Below are 19,913 nucleotides of genomic sequence, written 5' to 3' on the forward strand. Positions count from 1 at the left end.
GAACACATAAATATGAAAAAAATTATAACCGTTCTTTCGGCATTTGAGGATAGGTGTGTAAAGGGATGCTTCTGATTCTAATTTCAAGTATTCTACGTGTAGTTTGATCAACTTTCGCGCGTGAAAGGGGAAACATGTGATTGAGAAGTTATTCAATAGATTATCAAAAATGGCATACGTTTGGGAGAATGGGAACAGGACCGATACCTGTATAAGTCATTAAAGACCTAAAGGTAATTAAGAGCATTTTGTCAAAATCTGGAAACAGTTTATAGACAATGCAGGCACTAAATTAAACACTGATTTTTTCGCGCCTATTTGCTTCCTTGTACGAAGTAAAAAGGAAGTATTGTAATCGCGAAAAGTTTCAGGCAGCATATTTCAACGAAAATATCCATTTTGACCGCTATCGAATGCAATTTAACGATGTTCTTGCGTGATATCTGTACGTAAGGAAAGAATAAAATACTCTTTTCCTCCAAAAAAAATTATAAAACTGCTTTAAAATGAATTCTGAAGAGAATTTTTCGTGGCTTCCGTACGAACGTATGTACGTACGTATCTCGCATAACTCAAAAACGAGTAGCCTCAGGACATTGAAATTTTGTATATAGGACTGCTATAACATGTAGATGTGCACCTCGTATTTTGGTTACAATCGGCCGCACCAAACGTATATAAATATATTTATATATATATCCACTCTCTTACCCGGCTCAGTGATCTCAGTTTCTTTTACTCTTATATGTTTGTAAATTGTACATTTTTTTCTTTAAAAATGATTGAATTATGTTGTTTCTATCTTCCGGTTAAGGGTTTTATGCCTTTAGTAAATCTGTATGCAATATTTTTAGAATTATCAACAATTTAAAAGTTGTTTATGTGCCGCTAAGCCTATTTTGATGGCGGCCATTGCTTGTTTACATTTGAAACAGCTGAGTAGTGAATTTGTTGCCAATCTAGAGAAACGTAGCTTCGCAACAACAAAGATAAACGCCTTCATTTATTATTGCGATTTAAATTATACTTAATCCTTTCTGGAATTTTTTCGAGGGCATAAGTGTTTAAAATTTGCTTCGTAATTTTTAATACAGATATTTTGAGTTTTTATGTATTTTTGCCTTGTCGCGAAGTGAGAACTGAATTGATTGAATGAGAAATACTGTGAACGAAATATAATGCAGTTAAGTGAACCTAGCGCCAGAGTGTCACTATGGTAAACAAATAGAGTGAATTTTAAAGAATGCATTTATTCTATTGTGGTTTATGCGCTGTCGGCGAAGTAGATTTAATTGAATCTAATAAGTTTAAATGAAATGCAAGAAAAAATGCGTATAATTTAATATTCCGTACAAGGAAGTCATTTGGTGTACACATCAGATTTTTTCGCCGTATTATTGAAAAAAATATACATTTTATTTTTTGAAATCTACGTTTTAAACATATATGCATATTCCTCATATTATATAACTGTTTGAATTTAATTTTATCACAGATTTATCTTTATCTTAAGATTATTTCTGATTTTAATGAGAGAACGTTGTACTTTTATCTACTATTCAGAGGTATTTTATCTTGTTTTTTTTTGTTGCTTTCTTTGTTTTATGTTTTATCTTCTTTTAAAACGTATATTCTAATCGACGTTGTTTTTCTTCGACGAATATGAACTTCAAAACTGCCTGCGGTGAGGAAAAATACTTAAAAAAATTCCCAATATTCTTACTTCATGACCAAGAAAAAGGTAAATGCAATAACTTCTCATTTCAGATGTCTGTTTTTGCTATAAAATACGTTATGAATGGGACGTTAGGGAAATTAAGATTTGACCCATACCAAAATAAATCTTAAGATGCCATATGCGAACTGGTTGCGGACTCGAAATGGTCAGGTCGAAAACTTGAACTCTGTTCGTATTTTAAGAAAAGATGTTTCTGACCTTCCCAACCATATCCTTCACCCTTTCCTCTACCCCTCTGGTAACTCATATAAAACAAGAGGTTTAGAAACTCGCTTGTTTATTAGAAAACTGGTCCTTGTAGAAACTGCGTGGACTCTTGTCATACCTCTGCTATTCTTCAAATATTGTAAGTAGTACTTAAGTAAAATAATTGTAGAAAAATATCTAATTAAATAATTGTTTAATTATTCAAAAATTAAGCAAAATTATAATATGTGCGAATAGCAAATATTTATAATTGTGTACATGTATATTCAGTAAATTTTCACTTTAAATTTAGGTCTATGCTAAGTTATATAAATGTAATAAACATAGTTTACATTCAAGTTAAATATAAATATTAATTAACTTCTACATATACTTTATTTACAGAAGTTAGTTATTATTCATAAACAATATTATTAAGTATTTGAAGCATGTCGAGACTGAATACGATATTAAAATAGTGCTTAAATTTATACCCAAAATACAGAAATTTTGCTAAATGTACTTCGATATTTTATGATTATTTAAATAGCATAAAATTTCAAACAGGAAATTTTAAGTTTTTATGGGCTTGAGTAAACTCGCAAACAGTTTTTATTTGAATAATCAAAATCGTAAAAAACAACCTTATATTTAGCGTAGGTTTGAGTGTTTCATTATACCTACGCTAAATATAAGGTTGTTTTTTACGATTTTGATTGTCACATTAGCGTGTTTCTCTTCTAGTCTAGTTTTTATTTGGTTAATTAAAGTGCAGTTTTTTAATAATAATTATTTTACAACATTAACATATTTATAACAGGATCTAATTTTTAAAACAAGGCTCCCACAAATTCGGAACATTTTGAGGGGAGGATAAGATATTTAAAAATAATAAAGAATGAATATATAAATGTTTGATATGAGACATATCAAATTAAAACGCGTGAGACGAAATCAATCAATAAATAAATTAAAAAAAAGAAAAGTTACCCTGAATCTAATAGCAATACACATATTTTTTTGGCATAATTTCTTTTAGAGTAAATAATACGTTTTATACGAACAAATTAGACTAAATATTTTGTTTTGTAATTATTAAAGTTTAGCTTTAAACTTTGTATAGTACCTAAAAATAAGTGATGAAACTCATACATTCCAGATAACAGTTTGTTTATTAAAAATCACACTCTACTCTTTCATTTGTATTTTCAACACTTCACCTGGCAAGGAATTTTGTCTGGGTTTTCCTAATAATTTTTTTCTGACTGTTTTTTTGCAGCTGGAGTGTAATTATTTGTTAAATATTGTCAAAAGTTCTATGTTAAAATATTTTTGTGGATCTTGTAATTGGCAAAACATAGAATTTTATGTAATTTACAGTTTTATCAGATATCAATTTATTAAAATATGAAGAAAAAAGAAATACGGAGACACGTTTGGTCAAAAGCCTTTATTTTACTGTATCTGGTTGAAATTTGGTTAAAACTTAATTTTGGTTGAAAATAAGCAACAAAATTAAACACGTTTATATAAACAATTAAATTTAACTAAATTTAAACTACTTGTATTAATGTTTTTTGCCCCACTGATTTTTCTTAACTACAGAAAAACCGTTTCCAGGTGCATATTGTTTTCAGTTTGCGATTAAATTTCTTCCATTGGAAATATAGGATTTACCAAAATAATGTTTCCATTCATTGAAAGTTAATAACAGGAATACTAATAGCAACAAGGATTAAAATTTTTAAGGTCACATACCTTAAAGTTTAAATGTTCAAAATGATCACCATTGGTAGCAGTATATCACTTTTATTGTTTCAGAACATAACGGCGAATAGTGGCTATGATTTGAATGGAATAGAAAGCAGAGGTAGTCTCATTCGCACATCTCATTTCATCTACTGTCAGTAACCCCTATAGGAGGGGGTACTGCTACGGTCCGTGTTTCTTTGGTGTTCACATTGAAAGTTTGTCACACAGTCTCCAAACTTTTGCCATCGTTTTCTCATCACACATATCTCCATTCGCGTTTAACTTACTATATAATCTAATAACTGCTACAGGTGTTGGTGACGAAATAGCAAATTCAGTGTTCTCCATCTTGTTTGCGTTTCACACAAGTTCTCAGTTTTTCTGAGAGATTTGTTTTGAAGTCTGCTTACGGTGTGATCCTACAATAATAGCTCACATCGATTATTTCTTATTTTAATTAAAAATAAATCTGTTATTAACATCAAAAGCGTGCAAACATTATTTTGGAGCACTCTGCAGACCCTTATGTTAGTCAACCATCACTGAGCTCTCTCATTGAGTTTTAGCATTATAAAACTGCGGTGCTCAATACAGTGTTCAGTTGTAAAATCCGTATGCTTATTTTGGAACTGGAAATCTGAAAAACCAACTATGCCGTCCGCGGGATCCGAACCCTGAACCTTCGGAGTGCTAAAGCCGGATGTGCTTTCCGATTACACAAAAGCTGTCGGAAAGGAAGGAGAAAATTCTTAGTTATTATATTATTATATTATAAAGTTAATTATTTAAAATGGCATAATACCGAAACTCTTAACAAGTTTTTTTCAACAGGTGTTATATAAAACCATAAATGTCGTAAGTAAAATAGGTTTCTAATCTTTAATAATTTACTGATTGAAAAATGTGCAAATCCTTTTTGTGTACGTCATCGTCTGCATACAGAATAAGATAAGTATGAGACAAAGCACATTTCCTCAGGCATGATATTCATTAGATTAAAATATGGGTGACTTATTTTCTAGAACTTATCCGAGATTCGAAAACCAGAATCCAACTGCGCTGAGCCATCTGCTACTCTTTCATATTTCTTCCTCAACATTAAATCATATTTTGCTAGAATATTCTGTCTATAAAATGAGCAGTGGGATACGTTATTGTCTTTTAAGGTGATTATGACATAAAAAAAAAAACTTCGTTTTGAATACTTTTGAAGGCATATTAACATAAAGCATATTCTTCCGTTGAATTTCCACGTTAAATTAATTAATTTATTTTAACGGCCGAAAAAAACAAACTCTGTTGAGGGTTACAGACTTTATGTTACGAGACTAATATTATACTAAAGTATTATTTAGCCCTTTTCTTAAAACCCAAGCTATGCTGCCAAACGAAATATAAAATTAAAAATAAAAATCAGTTATACATCATAGGAGAATCGAAATACAGAAAAGTGTCGACTCAGATATGTTATTTGAGATGTAAGAGAAAGGAAGTGTTTTTAATTAGCAATCATGTTTTGTCATGTAGTAGTTTTAACCTAAACTAATGGCTATTCATTCTAGCAAATGCACAGACAAATTTTGTCTTAAAATATTTAGTTAAAAAATATGATCTAACTTTAATGACAATATTTTTAGGAAGAGTATAGAAATGCTTTTAATTATGATTAAATACTTTATTTATGAATTAGGAGTTTCTGATAAAATTCGATTTTAGTTTAAATATCACGCTGAATAACAATCAAAAACAAAGTCCAACTTTACGACTCAGCGTAATCAGCGTTTCACGCTGTTTAATGTTTTACTTAGTTTTTGATTAATTTCTGAAATTTTCCTTCTGATATGTAGATTCGTGCCGCCATCTGGTGAATAGCACAAGAACTAATAATGACAGCATTTAAAATGGAAATGAAATAATTATAAAAATTGAATTGGAACCCATCAAACAATAATCGTAAGATTTCGCAAATTTTTAACAGTGACTTTAGGTGGCTTAAACTAAGGGTAAAGATTAGCAGGAAAAATAGATAAATAAATAAATAAAAAAAAAAAAACGAAGTCGCTTTCAGGGGGGGGGATGATGGACTCTCTATGCAATGAAGCATCCGGACATATCATTTCATAAAAAAAAGGAAGTTCCACTAGTGAAAAAAATGTCCTTTCCGGTCCATTGCATTTCTTAATATGACGATCGATCAATCTACAGAAATCGCGTTGTACAAATTTTCTTGAATTTACGGATAAGGTAAAATACGAGACTTCTTTTTTTTTTTTTTTCTTATAGTATCGTACTTTTACACAATCGGTATAATTCTTCATTAATGAGAAAGAGGCTAAATGCTTTTTCACCATAGGAGAAAAATTTAAACGTCTTGGAAATAAAACACAAGTTGGTTGATTGGCTGGATTAGTCCAGGGTTTCTTAAACTTTTTTCCGTCGCGACCGCTTTTTATCACTAAGATTTTTTCGCGACCCTCAGGACCTCATAATATTTACAAAAATTTTGTGGGACCCCATAAGTGTTGCGCAAATCCGACACAGGCGTGAGTGAAACTGTCAATTTTTTCACTTGTACGGCAGCACCAAACGTGTATACATGTACCGTATATGCTGGCGTATAACGCTCACTTTTAATACAAAAAATGAGATCGAAATTTACCGGGTGCACGTTATACGCCGGACATAAAACTGATGGATTTAAAAATAAGGGAAAGATGAGCATACAAAAATTTGATTTCTACACCAACCTAAACGCTGTTTACTGGCGATTCTGACGATTTTCTATGACTCAGTTTTCGACATTGATTTCCAGGATAGGTCATTTCCGCAACGAACATTCATTCTTTGGGTATTATGATTTCATTTTTTTCCCACACATATGGAACTTCCACCAAAACCAAATATCCTTGCTGCAGCACGGTTTTCATTTCCTTTCGAAAACTGAATGACATTGCATTTGAAACTAGCACTATGTTTGTTTCGTTTGGCAAGAAAAAGAACATTAGATCAACTGTATTTCAACTAGAGCAAATACGATTTACTAAAGGCCTTTGATATTCATTTTAAAATGACGGCTTCTGATGACTACAGAAAGAGCAAAACGTCTAACACCTAATTCCAAAAATTCATTCGGCTCGGAAGTTCTTTCGTATCCCAAATTATTTCCCCTTTTCTCAAAACTCTAGAATAACATTCTTGTTCACAGCTGCATTGAATAAAACCCACTCTCTTTGCAGAATTATTTACTTCCGGAAGCATTTCTCCGACACACATATTGTTCCCCCTTATGGCTTGTCATTCAGTATACCACTGTTCGTAACCTTTCAAAAAAAAAAAAAAAAAAAAAAAAAAAAAAAAAACCGCTTCGAATTTACGACTTCAAAAAATAACAACATCAGACACGTATCTGTCAGGTTTCTTCTTAACGAAAAAGATGCGCGTTATACAGCGAATATGCCTAAAAATTAAAAAAAAAAAATATGTAATTTGAATTACAGGTGCGCATATAAGAATACACGGTATGTGATTTTTTAGAGCCGTTGAATTAACTATGATCTGAATATTCTCGATATTACCTCTCTAATTCGAAGCTCACTGCACTTGGCCTTGAAGAGGTGATAAATGTGTTTGTGTCGACCTGTCTTGTCATTTCCTTGCAAATTTTTTGTAGATTCTTGAAAATGCCTTGAATACCAGCATGCAAACTGTATGCTTTGCTGTTAGAATCTAAGAGCAAAATACTTCTAAAATCTCAGCAAAAAATTTTCTTCATTCCCAATAATACTTTGCTTAAGATTGCAATAATAATGCCAGGAGAAATATGCAATGTCTGATATAAATGGGATGTAAAATCCGGATTCTTGAAGTTACACAAGGTATTTGGGAATTGAAAAATAACACGAATGCACAAAATTTAATTACTTCATAATGAATTACTTAGCAATTAATTTATCGAAACTATGTCTAATGCTAATTTATTTAAAGTATACATAAGGTTTAATTCCTTGATTATCTGAAAGTTTTAGAGGAATACGGTAATGACAAAAAATTTTTTGACTTTTCATTCAGTAACCAATTTTGTGTCACATTTTTATTATATTCTTAATCATGGATAATATAACACTACCTTTTATATGTACTGCAAAACTAAAAGAAACGAAAAAAGCAAATTATCAGACATATTTTATTGTGATACTTAATTTATTGCAGCACATTAGAATACGAAACAGAGTCCTTCAACGTATGCATAAATTGAATTATCAGGCCTTATGTCTTAGACAAATTCTCGTCTAAAATCGCATAAATGTAAAGCAACAGCAACTAAAACAGTGATTCGTTTAGCATTCTAAATCTCACCCTGAGATCCTTCATTACTATTAATAAAATCTTGGTAGTTCGATCCGGATTCGAATCACGGGAAAGGAGCCGACTTCATGAGTATTTTTTTTGCGGTTTCCCGAATGCATAAAAATTTAAGAAATATGTAATCTAAGGTTTAATTTTTCAGAAACATTCAAAAAATACATATTAAAAAACAATTGTAGGGTTCCTCTCTCCTTTTGTCTAAGATGAACGTCAAGGAACCTAGTGAACTATGTAGCGACTTATCGCTGAGTTCAAACAACTGAAGACGTAGACTGGAGATTAGTTAAAATACCCTTTTATTCACTCACATAAGAATAACTGTCGGCCCCTTCTCGGGCTTACAGGAAGCCTCTACTCGGACTTTAATTCAGAATAAGAAATAAGAAACCAAATTATAATTGACTAAATGAGACTGAGCCGAAGTTAAATGAAATTACCTAAAGTAGTTGGCACTTAAATTAAACTAGCCGGCGAATATCGATTGGCACGTAAAATACGGCCGAGCGTAACAGCTTCACTAGTGAATTAGCCAGAAGGCAAACACGCGCTACTAAGGATTCGTAGCACTCCCTATCGAAGTTAGTTGACCTTCCTTAAATACTTCTACTAACTCATTTGCATTCATTGCGATTCTAAAAACTCATTCTGGTAGGGAGATGTAAGTGGAAACAAGAATTGATAGGAAAGAGCTTCGAAATTAAAATAACTGTTATAAAATTAAAATATACCTTACAAAATAATTTTTTGATTGTGGCCACTTTTCTAAGAATACTACTTCTGAAAGCGGATAGTATTCTTGGCACCACAATTAAAAAATCTGATGTGAAACCACTAACTACTCTGTATGGCCTATTAAATTATACACATTTTTTGCTGCGTTCCGTTTAAACTTATTTCCTTGAATTTCATTAGAGATGAATTTAGCATTCAATTAATTCATTTCTCACTTTGTGACAAAGCAAAAATACATAAAAACTCAAAACTTCTAACACCAAATACAGTTAAAACAGTTTTAAAAAAATTACAATTAAAATTAGAGTTTCTACACAAAAACAAGCAATTCGGGCAGTGGGCAAGAAGGCAGATTTTTCGGTGTACAAAGCTGAAAGTTTACTTTTGGTCCCACTCGGAAAAAAGACATTCAGAGTGCAGAAACTGAATGCACTATACCACTGAGTTTCGAATGTAAACAAATGGCGGTTCGTTAAGCTTAACTCGCCACTTTTTGGCAAAAAAAGTCTTTTATTCTGTTCGTACGCAAAGATGTCATGCAAAAACTTCTTTCACGTCGTTTCAAGAGTGGTTGAAATGGATATTTTTTTTGAAATATGATACCTGAAATTTTTCGCGAATGCAATACTTCCTTTACTTCGTACAAGGAGGTAAAAACGGTACTAAATATTACCGATAGGCATGTTAATTAGGCTTCCGATAGGCTTCTCCGTAAACAAACCACAATCGTGTGGAAATCTAAACGGTAATCTGAGCGAGATTTAATAAAATTAATAAAAAACAAATGTAATCTGGACACCGAATAAATAATTATATTAAAAATGTGAATTTTATTTGCATATGTATATTTGCATAGAATGATATTATTTATGTTTCGCGTACTTAGTAGTGTCTTAATTTTTTTTTATTTGTTTATTTCACTTCGAGATTTTAAGTACACAATTTGTTGAATGAAATACACAAAATGTGTTTCTGAGGTTCGATGTTCAGTATATACATATACAATTTTTCATATATTGTGTAAATATTTTACTTCTTGAATTTTACAACATCGATTTTTTTTCACGTTCAACTTTTTTATTCTCTGGACATTTCTTCGAATCTATCATGAGCTTGATTCTACTTTCACCTTCATAATGTTAAGCTGCTTTTTGACTAACACAAAACTTAACGCATTAATACAGATAATGATAAAAATCTCATTTGAATTTCATTCATTTTGCTTGCGGAAAAAATCGCAATGTCACCGTATCAATATCATTTTTCACGAAAACATTTATGTCCCTCCTTCCCGTCCCAACTGCCGATTATCAGAGCAAGATGTTGTTTAAGAAATGTTCGACCGAAAAGAATGGCTCTAATTTAATTGATTTTCCTATAAAAAATTTCTATTTTACAGAGATTTATTTTGATAATTATTGAAGGTTTCCAAATATAAGATGATTTTTTTTTTCAACTCCTTCTCATTAATGAAAAATTTTCCTTTTGAGGTGCACTGATCCGAGATTGATGGAACAGCTGCTTCACTAATTGATGCAATCATTCTCACGTTATTCCTCTCATTGATTACCGACCCTGTAGGTTAACTCGGAAAAATATTTTATTTTAAACCTACTCCTTGATTTATTTAGAATTATCAAAATAGCCTGCATTTATCACGCTTTAGAAATTCCGAGGGAGAGATTTAAAGTTTTTTAACAGTCTAGAAAAATTAGCTAAAAAGCTTTCTTTCTCTTAGCAGCTGTGCTGTTTTTTTTTTTTTTTTTTTTTTTTTTTTTTAAACTTCTGTGATTTTCCATATTAAAGAAACGGTCAAGAGATTGGCTTTCATTCGCTGTAGCTATATTTGCAGTACAGCTAATTTGAACACACGGAGAGGTGTACATGCACCAAATCATGACTAGTGGAAGATATATGCATGGGCAACACATGCCTGTTTTTTTTTATACCGCTGGTATAGCCACAAATTTTAAATTTATCTGTATGGACATAAATATATCTATTAGTTATATAAAATAATTTCAAACTAATTTGCTTTAACATCTTGAACTTACAATTATTTTGTAATTTCAGTCCACCAGTTTAGTGTTACAGACAAAATAAAATTGTAGCCACTTCATTAGAAGCAAATACTTGTGTGCAACGATCTATTGATGAGGAATATAAGTATATTTACGTCTTGAAGAAATAAGTCTTTCTATACTAAATTAATGCAGAGTTCTATACAGTGAGTAATATTATAGCAAGTACGGGATTCGAATCATGGTGAATGAACTGGCTGCCTGCGCCTTTTATTGGATTTCTTGGATGCATTTTCTTGTGTTCTTGGGGTATTATTTGCATGAACATTTTCTTGAACTCCTTGGGTGTATTTTATTTTCTTGGGTGCGTTTGTTTGGGACTGGTTGCATGTTCATTTTCTTGGTTTAACTCTAACAAACCAATTTCCTTTAGAAAGTCATCAAGAAAGATATCCCTTTCCTTATGTAGATAACCTTCGTTTGCTTTCTCATGATCACTCACTCTGAACTTTTATCATGAAATTAATCATGTGAGATTCAATAGAACCTTTCACCGAGACTATTTTAATGTTACGCTTGCATGTAATATGTAGTATAATATATTTCGCCTTTTAATCTGCAAAAAATGTACATTTTGATTTATTCTGAACAGGAATTAATTCAATATAAGCTGTACATTTTTAATTGAAATGTGCTGGTACTTCATTGAAATTCTCTATTCAATAAAAGTCGTGTTTTAAGCGGAAGTTTTCATTTAAACAAACCCTATTTGTAAACATCATTAAAATATCCATAATTAATATTAATGAGTAATGTAATATACGAGAGTGCTGCAACCCTTCCGGCTGATAATAATCAGCCTCATGTTTAATAATCAGCATACCGAAATATTAGCGAGTATTCTCTAATTTAAAATCTTCATTTTAGGTGAAAAGAATCATGCGTGCGAAATTATCTTCGATTTTGCTCACATTAGTGACTGTCCTGGTTTATCAGGTAAGTATATTCCGTTGAATTTTTCTTCTTTTGGATTTTATTTAAACTTCTCAGTGTTATTTTTAAAAATTATATGCAAGAAACCATTTTGATCAAAGCTTTGAATTTGTTTAAATCAATTGTACGTAAATTTCTTTCGTCTTTTAAAATATTTCTGTATAACTATATATATCAGATTAAATTCATTTGTAAGTTGCTCTGCTTAAAAACCGTTTAAAAATATAATGTGGAATTTGAATTTTTTTAAAACCTACTATAAACAGAACATGATTTTAATATCTGAAGCAATTACTCATTCTTTAAAAACTAATTCTGGAAGGGGAATAGATAATTTTTTTACTATTTATTTCAATTATAAAACTGCTTGCATGTAAAAATATATAATCTCTATTTCTCTTTTGATATTTTGCACAAATTAATGAGCTCGAATATTATTTCGAACTTTTTCAATACAAGTTTATTTCAAACGAAGAGGGCGCACATTATTCTCATATTTTTAATGATGCAAAATAACTTATTTGAAGAAACTAAAAAAATGACTTATCTAAGAAATAGTATTAGCAATCGTCAACAGATGGCAGCACAAACCATACATCTGTACTATATGATTAAAAAATCTATTGCTTCATACTGCTCAATTTTTTAAGTCATAATGAAAGACAGAAGTTATACAAAAAATTCCAATTAAATTTCTTTTCTTAAACAGATGTTACTTCAAAGTATGTAAGTTGCGTCATGATAGCAAACACCATAACTTGTTAATATTTTAGTGAATGTGTGGATAATTAAGTAGACAAAACAAATTAATTCCTAAAGCTATTTATTTATAGCTGGACATTTGGATGTAGGGTGACCAACTTATCAATTCGTGTCTCGAATAGTAATTGAAATTATTCAGTTTTAATTTGAGTTTGAATTTAACCTAATTACGAGGAACGTTTAATAAATTCTAAGCCGAAGTACGGGGTAATGGTTATGGGATGATGATATTTAGTTAAATGCATCATCCTTTGGAAGTCATGGACCCACGTTGGAAGCCCACAGAAGAATGAGCGCAAAGCAGTGTAATTAACTGAGCTTTAAAACGCCGTTAAATGCTATTAGTCAATGTTGTCTATTAATACTGAAAATAATTACACATATATTGGTGATTGATCTTAATGAAGAAAACTGAACACCGACAAATATTCACGAAATGTAGTTTTCAAGTCTACGTTGATACATTCTTATGGCATTGTCAAAAATGGACTGCCATGAGATTACACAGGAAAGAGTGTCACTCGAAGATGATCTCAGGCTAGTTCTCAGTGTGGGTGTGGACATTAAAGAAAGTCGAAGAACATGAGACGGAAAACAGATGAGTAATAATTTCTCACTTTTCGATAAAAATGGGCGTCACTTCTGGGATGAACGAAAAAAAATTCTCTATGAAAAGCTAGCAGTGACATGAGATGTAAAATGACTTCACAACTGCAACTGAAAAAGAAAACAATAAAGTGTAACATGGGAACGTAGTATCTCCCCAAAGTGGGAAATCAACTACAGAAACCTACCGAAAGATTTTGGACAGCAATTTTTTTCCTGAAACAGGACCACTGTTTATTGTTTATATGTCAGGTAATGCATAACAGGAGTTTATTACGTTAACGTATTGACACAGTTCCAACAAGCCATGAAGATAAAGCGCCGTGGCAAATTCAGCAAAAAATGTTGGTTTTGAGCAACAGGCTGGCAGAGATTTCCCAGACTCCCATTCAAAAATGCGAATTCCAGCTTCTTCCCTCAGACATGGTCCAAGTAATTCCTTTTCGTTTCAGAAACTAAAACGGTATTTCAAGTTATACTGACCATGACGACTGTGTTCCTTGTTACAATGACAATGATGATTCAGGATGCCGTTTAGGAATGGTTTGAAGGCAGTTCTTTTTTGAGTTCGCTCAGCTGATCAGTGTGCTAAATAAATAAAATAAAGGGAAACTACACGGAGAACCGAGAACGTAATTTTACACATATTCTCGTGCTGCGGTAGGCTTAAAACTTACTGAACGACCACCATATATATACATAAACATATGTCTATGCACGCAACTAATTTTCTTTTTCACTTTTACAGATATGTGCTTGTTTTGGGGCATGCACAAGAAGAGGAGTGGAATGCATTGAATATCAAATAGTCAGTCGTCATCAGGTACAGTAACTATTTTATTTTTCTATGATATAGAGACTATTAGTTTTTGAATTCTTACAAGCAACTGTTTAGTTTCTTGCAAGAATTTTATATGAACTGTACATACCTCTTTATTAAAAAATAATTAAATTATCAAAAAATAAGTAATTTAGTGTAATTGAATATACTGTTTGTTCTAAATGTGACAAGTAAAAATTAAAATTTTAATTTGTATGCAAAAGGATACAACACTCAGCAAACTAATTAAAAAAAAGTAATTTCAGACTGAAAATGCAAAGAATTTATTGATGTTTGAAAAACAGAAATCGTGACCTTGAAACACATTTTCATTTCTATGCGAAATAAAGTATAGTTTATCATTTGTGATTATACTCATCAAAGTAATTTTTAGTACATTATGCTATTTGTATCTCTATCTTCTGTGTATTTCAACCTATTTTTACCGACGAAGATTACCATTAAGTAAAAATTATGTTTGTGGAATTACTGCGTGGGGGTACAGAATGTTTTACATTCCATTTCACGCTCAGGAACAATTTCATAGGAAACATTTATTTACCATAAAAACGCTTCATGTTATAATAACACCTATTTAAATCAATATAAATTTATCTGATTATCATACATAATCAGATAAAGTTATATTGAAATATGTTGGCTATTCATAGGGCTTAATTTCAGAATTTAAATGTGCCAGAGACCTGTAGGACGCCGTCCGAAACCGGTCAGCTTCGGCTGGAATTTTGCTGAAAAACCGACAAATAGTAAATTTAAGACTTAACAACAATCATAGATTTAATAGATACTGGCCACTTTCTGACTTATTTTATATTATACCATTTAAAACAAAAATTGGATTTTTTGGAAAACCTCGAAATTTCTATTAATATTACTTAAAAAAATTTTCTTAGTTATTACTTTTTCTGGATTTTTATGACATTCTAGAATACTTAAATAGATCGGTTTTTTGTGATAATTATTTATTGGATCTATTTTATATAACTTTGAGTATTTTGTTTGTATTTCTTTCTCTAAATTCCCAAAGAAATTTTAAGATGCAATTTTAGAATTACATTTGGCACAGATAATTAAAATATAACTGTCAAAATGTTTTAAGGCAATAATTTATTGTTATCTAGTTATAGACTATATTATATAACCAAATGTATAACCATTTATAACCATTTATTCGAACTATGCTAACTGGGATATGTTCTGATAATTGATTTTCAAGGTTTAAAAATATTGCTTTTTTAAGTGAAATATTTATTTTCAAATATGATGTTAGTGAAAATTGTCAAAACTGATTTTCAAGATTAAATATTTTATTTTATCCTTATATTATTTTTTTAACAAAACGAGTAGAGAAGGATAATGAATTAGCAATTTGAAAACTTTTCAGTACTGTTTAACATTTCAAATAAGCGTCTAGTATTGACTAAACAGATACTGAGGAAGTTTCAAGAAATACAAAATATCTATACAAGAATAGAAAAATATGAAGTATCATATAAATGCCGCTTTTTTTGGTAAATAAAACGCGCCTTTGGACGCGTTCTACCAGGGGTTAAAAATAGTGCTACGTCTAACACACGCTCATAATAATTGACATTAGCTGTTTCTAAAGAATTCGAACTTTTTAACTTTTTTAAGTGGAAGTACAAGTGTTTTACGTTTAGATGCCGTAATGAGGAACAACAAACTCACAGAACAGATTATTTTTACCCAGATCCAGAGACTCAGGCAGAATGGGAACGGATCTTTAATAAGCGGAGTTAGAGTAGCCGTTTGGCACAAGCATAATTAATATGAGAAATTTCACTTATTTCCTAGCACTAGGAGAAATATGATTAAAATATTTTTTAAGATTTTTATTTACTCTGCAGAGACATTAGGTAATTTTAGAAGCAGGCAAGATGAAAAATGAGCAACGCCTTCGCCAGGAATCGAACCACAGACCTCTGGAATACGTGCCTAGTGTGCAGACCACCACACCACGAAGTCATGGTAGGAAGTCGGGAGAAACTTAAATACTTCCCCCTTTTAAAGGGAGAATGGGGTTTCTAGGGGACACAATCGCCAAATCCTGGGTGTGGAGAGTCATCATCCACCACCCTTTTAGTTCGGGGGCCACTTGTAGAGACATTAGGTAGTTTTATAAGCAGGACAAGATGAAGAATGAGTAACGCCTTCGCCGGGAATCGAAACATCGACATCGACCTCTGGAATGCGCGCCCAGCGTGCAGACCACCACACCACGAAGGCATGCTAGGAAGGCGGGAAAAATACCTTATAACTTAACTTACTTTATTTTTACTTACCTGTACCTTATTTAAAGACTTTCTCCCGATATATTCGTCAATATCAAACTTTGCAAACTTGTTTTAACGAGTTAATAACTGGCTGTTCGGATAACTCAGATTGCGAAGGCTCTATTGTGCAGAAATATTTAATGCCATGATGCGTATGTAAACAAGACTATCCGATGGTTCTTGTTGATGGTTCTTAGAATTAGTTCGGATAATTCAGATTTCTATGAATGTAGTTTATTGATACAATTTGTGCCATGATGCTAACAATTATAATGGCACTGACGATTCTTGACTGATAGTATCGGTAGTCGATACTTGATTACATTTGGCAGTCTTCACCACTCTACCATGCTTCGGATACATTCATTTATCTAGAATTCTCGTTTTCCATTTTTCGCTTTTATGAACGTTCTTTTTTTCGAGCAACCTGGATCCGTTCATGAAATAATACATTTCTAGGATATATTATCTGGGTCAACAGTCATCACGAGCATTACTCAATCGAAAATCGATATAGAGTTCGAAAGTCTAGAACTTTTTTCCGGTCATCGATGACATTGTTTAGAAATACATACAATTCTATTTTTATGCAGAGTCTTTTGATTAACAGAAAGATTTCATTTAACACAGTTTAGAAAACAAAATCCATTTTTTCATTCTACGCCCCTCATTTTGATATAAAGCTTGTTAAACGACACCTTTTTAAAAATTTTTCAAACTCGATTTTTGCAACCCCTTTAAGTACTGAAAAATGTAAGTAATTACGCTATTTCTACTGTAGGCTCTCTTGTATTAGATAACACTGAGCCTTCCGGCTACAAAAACGCAATATCTTACAAGTTATTTATAATGCCCCAGTTAACCAACTTATTTTCAAAGTTTTCGCGATTAGCTATCTTGAATTTCACATATATGTTTTTATGTATGTATTTTTAGAAACAGGAAATCACATATGCTTCAGAAAAATATTTAGAAATTATAAGGTATTATCTCCCTCCTTCCAGTATGTTTCCGTGGTGTAAAGGTAGCACACTCGGCGCGTATTCGAGAGGTCCAGGTTCGAGTCCCGGCGAGGGCATTGCACATAGTTCACTTCTCCAGCATCAATAAACCTAATGACTCTACAGTTGTGCTCGCACTAAAAAAAGGTGGTGGACAATAATTCGTCACCACCAGGATTTGGTGACTGAGTCCCCTACTCCCCGGTAGCCCATTAAAAGCGGAGTATATAAGATATTTTCTCTCTCCTTCCAGCATGCCTTCGTGGTGATGTAACGGTAGCACACTCGGCGTGTATCCGAGAAGTTCAGGTTCGAGTCCTGGCGAAGGCATTGCTCATTTTCACGTCTCCAGCATCAGTAAACTTAATGATTCTATAGCCAAAAATTATGCAAAATGCGCAAGAAATGGACACATTTAGGACAGATGAGACACAAGACAGATGCATAATAATGCTTAAAACAAATTATGCGATAAAATAGAAACCAATGTTTGCATAATAAAGAAAAATATTCTTTTGTACGCAAATATGTATAAGCAAAGAATTATTAAAAATTGCAGGAGTAGTTTGAAAGATTTTAATGGAAACTGCGACTGATTAGTTGAAATAAAACTATATACATTTGTATTTAATTGTAGTCAATCCACCCAATTTAACAAACCACTCGCTTTAAGATCTGTTCATTTGCCTTTCTGATAACATATCTTTATATTCATATCGGTCAGGAATTCTATAAATCGATTACCATTCATCGAATAAATTTGAATCTTTCTGAGGGGAAAATCACACCAAGGGATTTTTCATGCCTTCATTGGTATTCCCTTATCTGTGGCTTTACATCCCACAGAGCAGAGAGAACGTGCGTTAACTATCATATTCTGACTAATACATTTTAATGAAATCTTCTCATTTACAGGGATACGAAGAGAGACAGTATCCGGCCACTACGTGGATCAGCACGACCGAGGAAGGTCCTTCCCTGACGGAAGCTAACAGGATCATGTACAGGAGACTCTTCTCTTACATCCAAGGAAATAATGCGAAAGGTAAGTATTTTGGATCGGATCATAGCTTATGAGCTAGATGTGAGGTGAAACTGTCTCGTGGTGGTCAGAGCTGAGAATATTAATAGGATAACTGGTGAACAGTAGGCCGATAATTACAAATTAGCAAATATAATGTTGTCATAAATCGCATCTAATAATGTATCTGGAATCAAATAAGAGCGTGTAAGTAAAATGTATATAATAATTTGTCTAAAAATTAGTGAAGCTGAAATTAAATCTTAAATACATTCATTTCCTTTCAGATACTGTTTGTAGCTGAATAAGAGTCCTTTTTCGTAACTGCTGACGAGTATACGAGTATTTCAAATGAAAGTACGAACAAGTTTTAACTGAAAAACATGATAATTTGATTTTCGTTGATATTGTTATGGACATCCTATTTTTTTGTCATATTTTATGAATCCCAAAGTAGCAGTGCATTTTTTTCACTTTACAGTATAAGGTAATTTCTCCATCCTTTCTCCATGTCTTCGTGGTAGCACACTTAGCGTGTACTCGAGAGGTCCAGGTTCAAGTCCCGACGATGGCATGGCACATATTTCACTTCTTCAGCATCAAAAATCTCTAATGTCGCTACAGTGGTGCCGAACTAAAAGGTGGTTGATGATGACTTTTCACCATCAGAATTTGGCGATTGCGTACCCTACTCCCCAGCTCCCCTTTAAAAGAGGGAGTATATAAGGTATTTTCTTCTTCCTTCCAGCATGCTTTATGGTGTAACAGTAGCACATTCGGCGCGTATTACAGAATTCCGGGCTCGAGTTCCGACGAGGGCACTGCTCATTTTTCATGTCTTCTACTTCAAAATAACCTAATGACTCCACAGTGGAGCCCGAACTAAAAGATGGGGGATGATGATTCTTCACCACCAGGATTTTGAGACTGAATTCTCTAATCCCGAGTCGCCCTTTAAAAGGGCGAGTGTGTAAGGTATTTTATCCCTCCGTTCTACATGCCTTCCTGGTGTAACGGTAGCACACTCGGCCCGTATTTGAGAGCTCCGGGTTCGAGTCCCGGCGAGGGCATGGCATTTTCAATGAACCTTTTCCACTAAACTCAGTTACAGTTGGAATTTTATTATGTTTTTGTATATTTTATTCCATAACTGTTCTGAGTAGAAAATTTCGACCCAGCCTTTTTTTGAAGCGCACTTTCATTTGGGAAATATCACCTTTCAAGTTACACATAATTTTTTGAGAGTAATATCCTTTGTATTTCATATTTATAAACCTAACCTGATGAATGTTACTACTAATTACTAAGAAATCAATTTAAATTTTCCATTTAAGTACTTTTAAGTTTTGTGATTTCCTTATCAAAATTTATACATGAAACAAATATTTCAAAATGCCTTTTATAACAAATAATAATTATTTACAGAGGTGAATTACAAGCTAATCCAGAAAGTAAGTACCGTTTGGGTAGTAAAGATTAACAATTTGTTTCCATTTGTTAATATAGAAAAATCTATGCTTTGTAGAGACATTAGTAGGTATTTTTGGAAGCAGGCAAGATGAAATATTAGCAACGCCTTCACCGGGAATCGAACCGCGGAC

At 32.3% G+C, this 19,913-nt stretch overlaps 1 protein-coding gene across 1 annotated transcript in view; it reads left to right on the forward strand.

The window, feature by feature from the left end:
- Positions 1–1,996: 1,996 nt before the first annotated feature.
- LOC118200219 (heme-binding protein 2-like) overlaps positions 1,997–19,913 on the forward strand; it is a 32,164-nt gene continuing 14,247 nt past the window's right edge. The window contains exons 1-4 of the mRNA XM_035372155.2: positions 1,997–2,084; positions 11,722–11,790; positions 13,904–13,978; positions 18,207–18,336. Coding sequence (XP_035228046.1) covers positions 11,734–11,790; positions 13,904–13,978; positions 18,207–18,336 — 262 coding nt within the window. The 5' untranslated portion in view covers positions 1,997–2,084; positions 11,722–11,733. The remainder of the gene's footprint in view (positions 2,085–11,721; positions 11,791–13,903; positions 13,979–18,206; positions 18,337–19,913) is intronic.

This window comes from Stegodyphus dumicola, chromosome 2 (assembly GCF_044657685.1).
Source record: "Stegodyphus dumicola isolate Sdum_Otavi_A_Nest chromosome 2, ASM4465768v1".
Lineage (NCBI taxonomy): Eukaryota > Metazoa > Arthropoda > Arachnida > Araneae > Eresidae > Stegodyphus > Stegodyphus dumicola.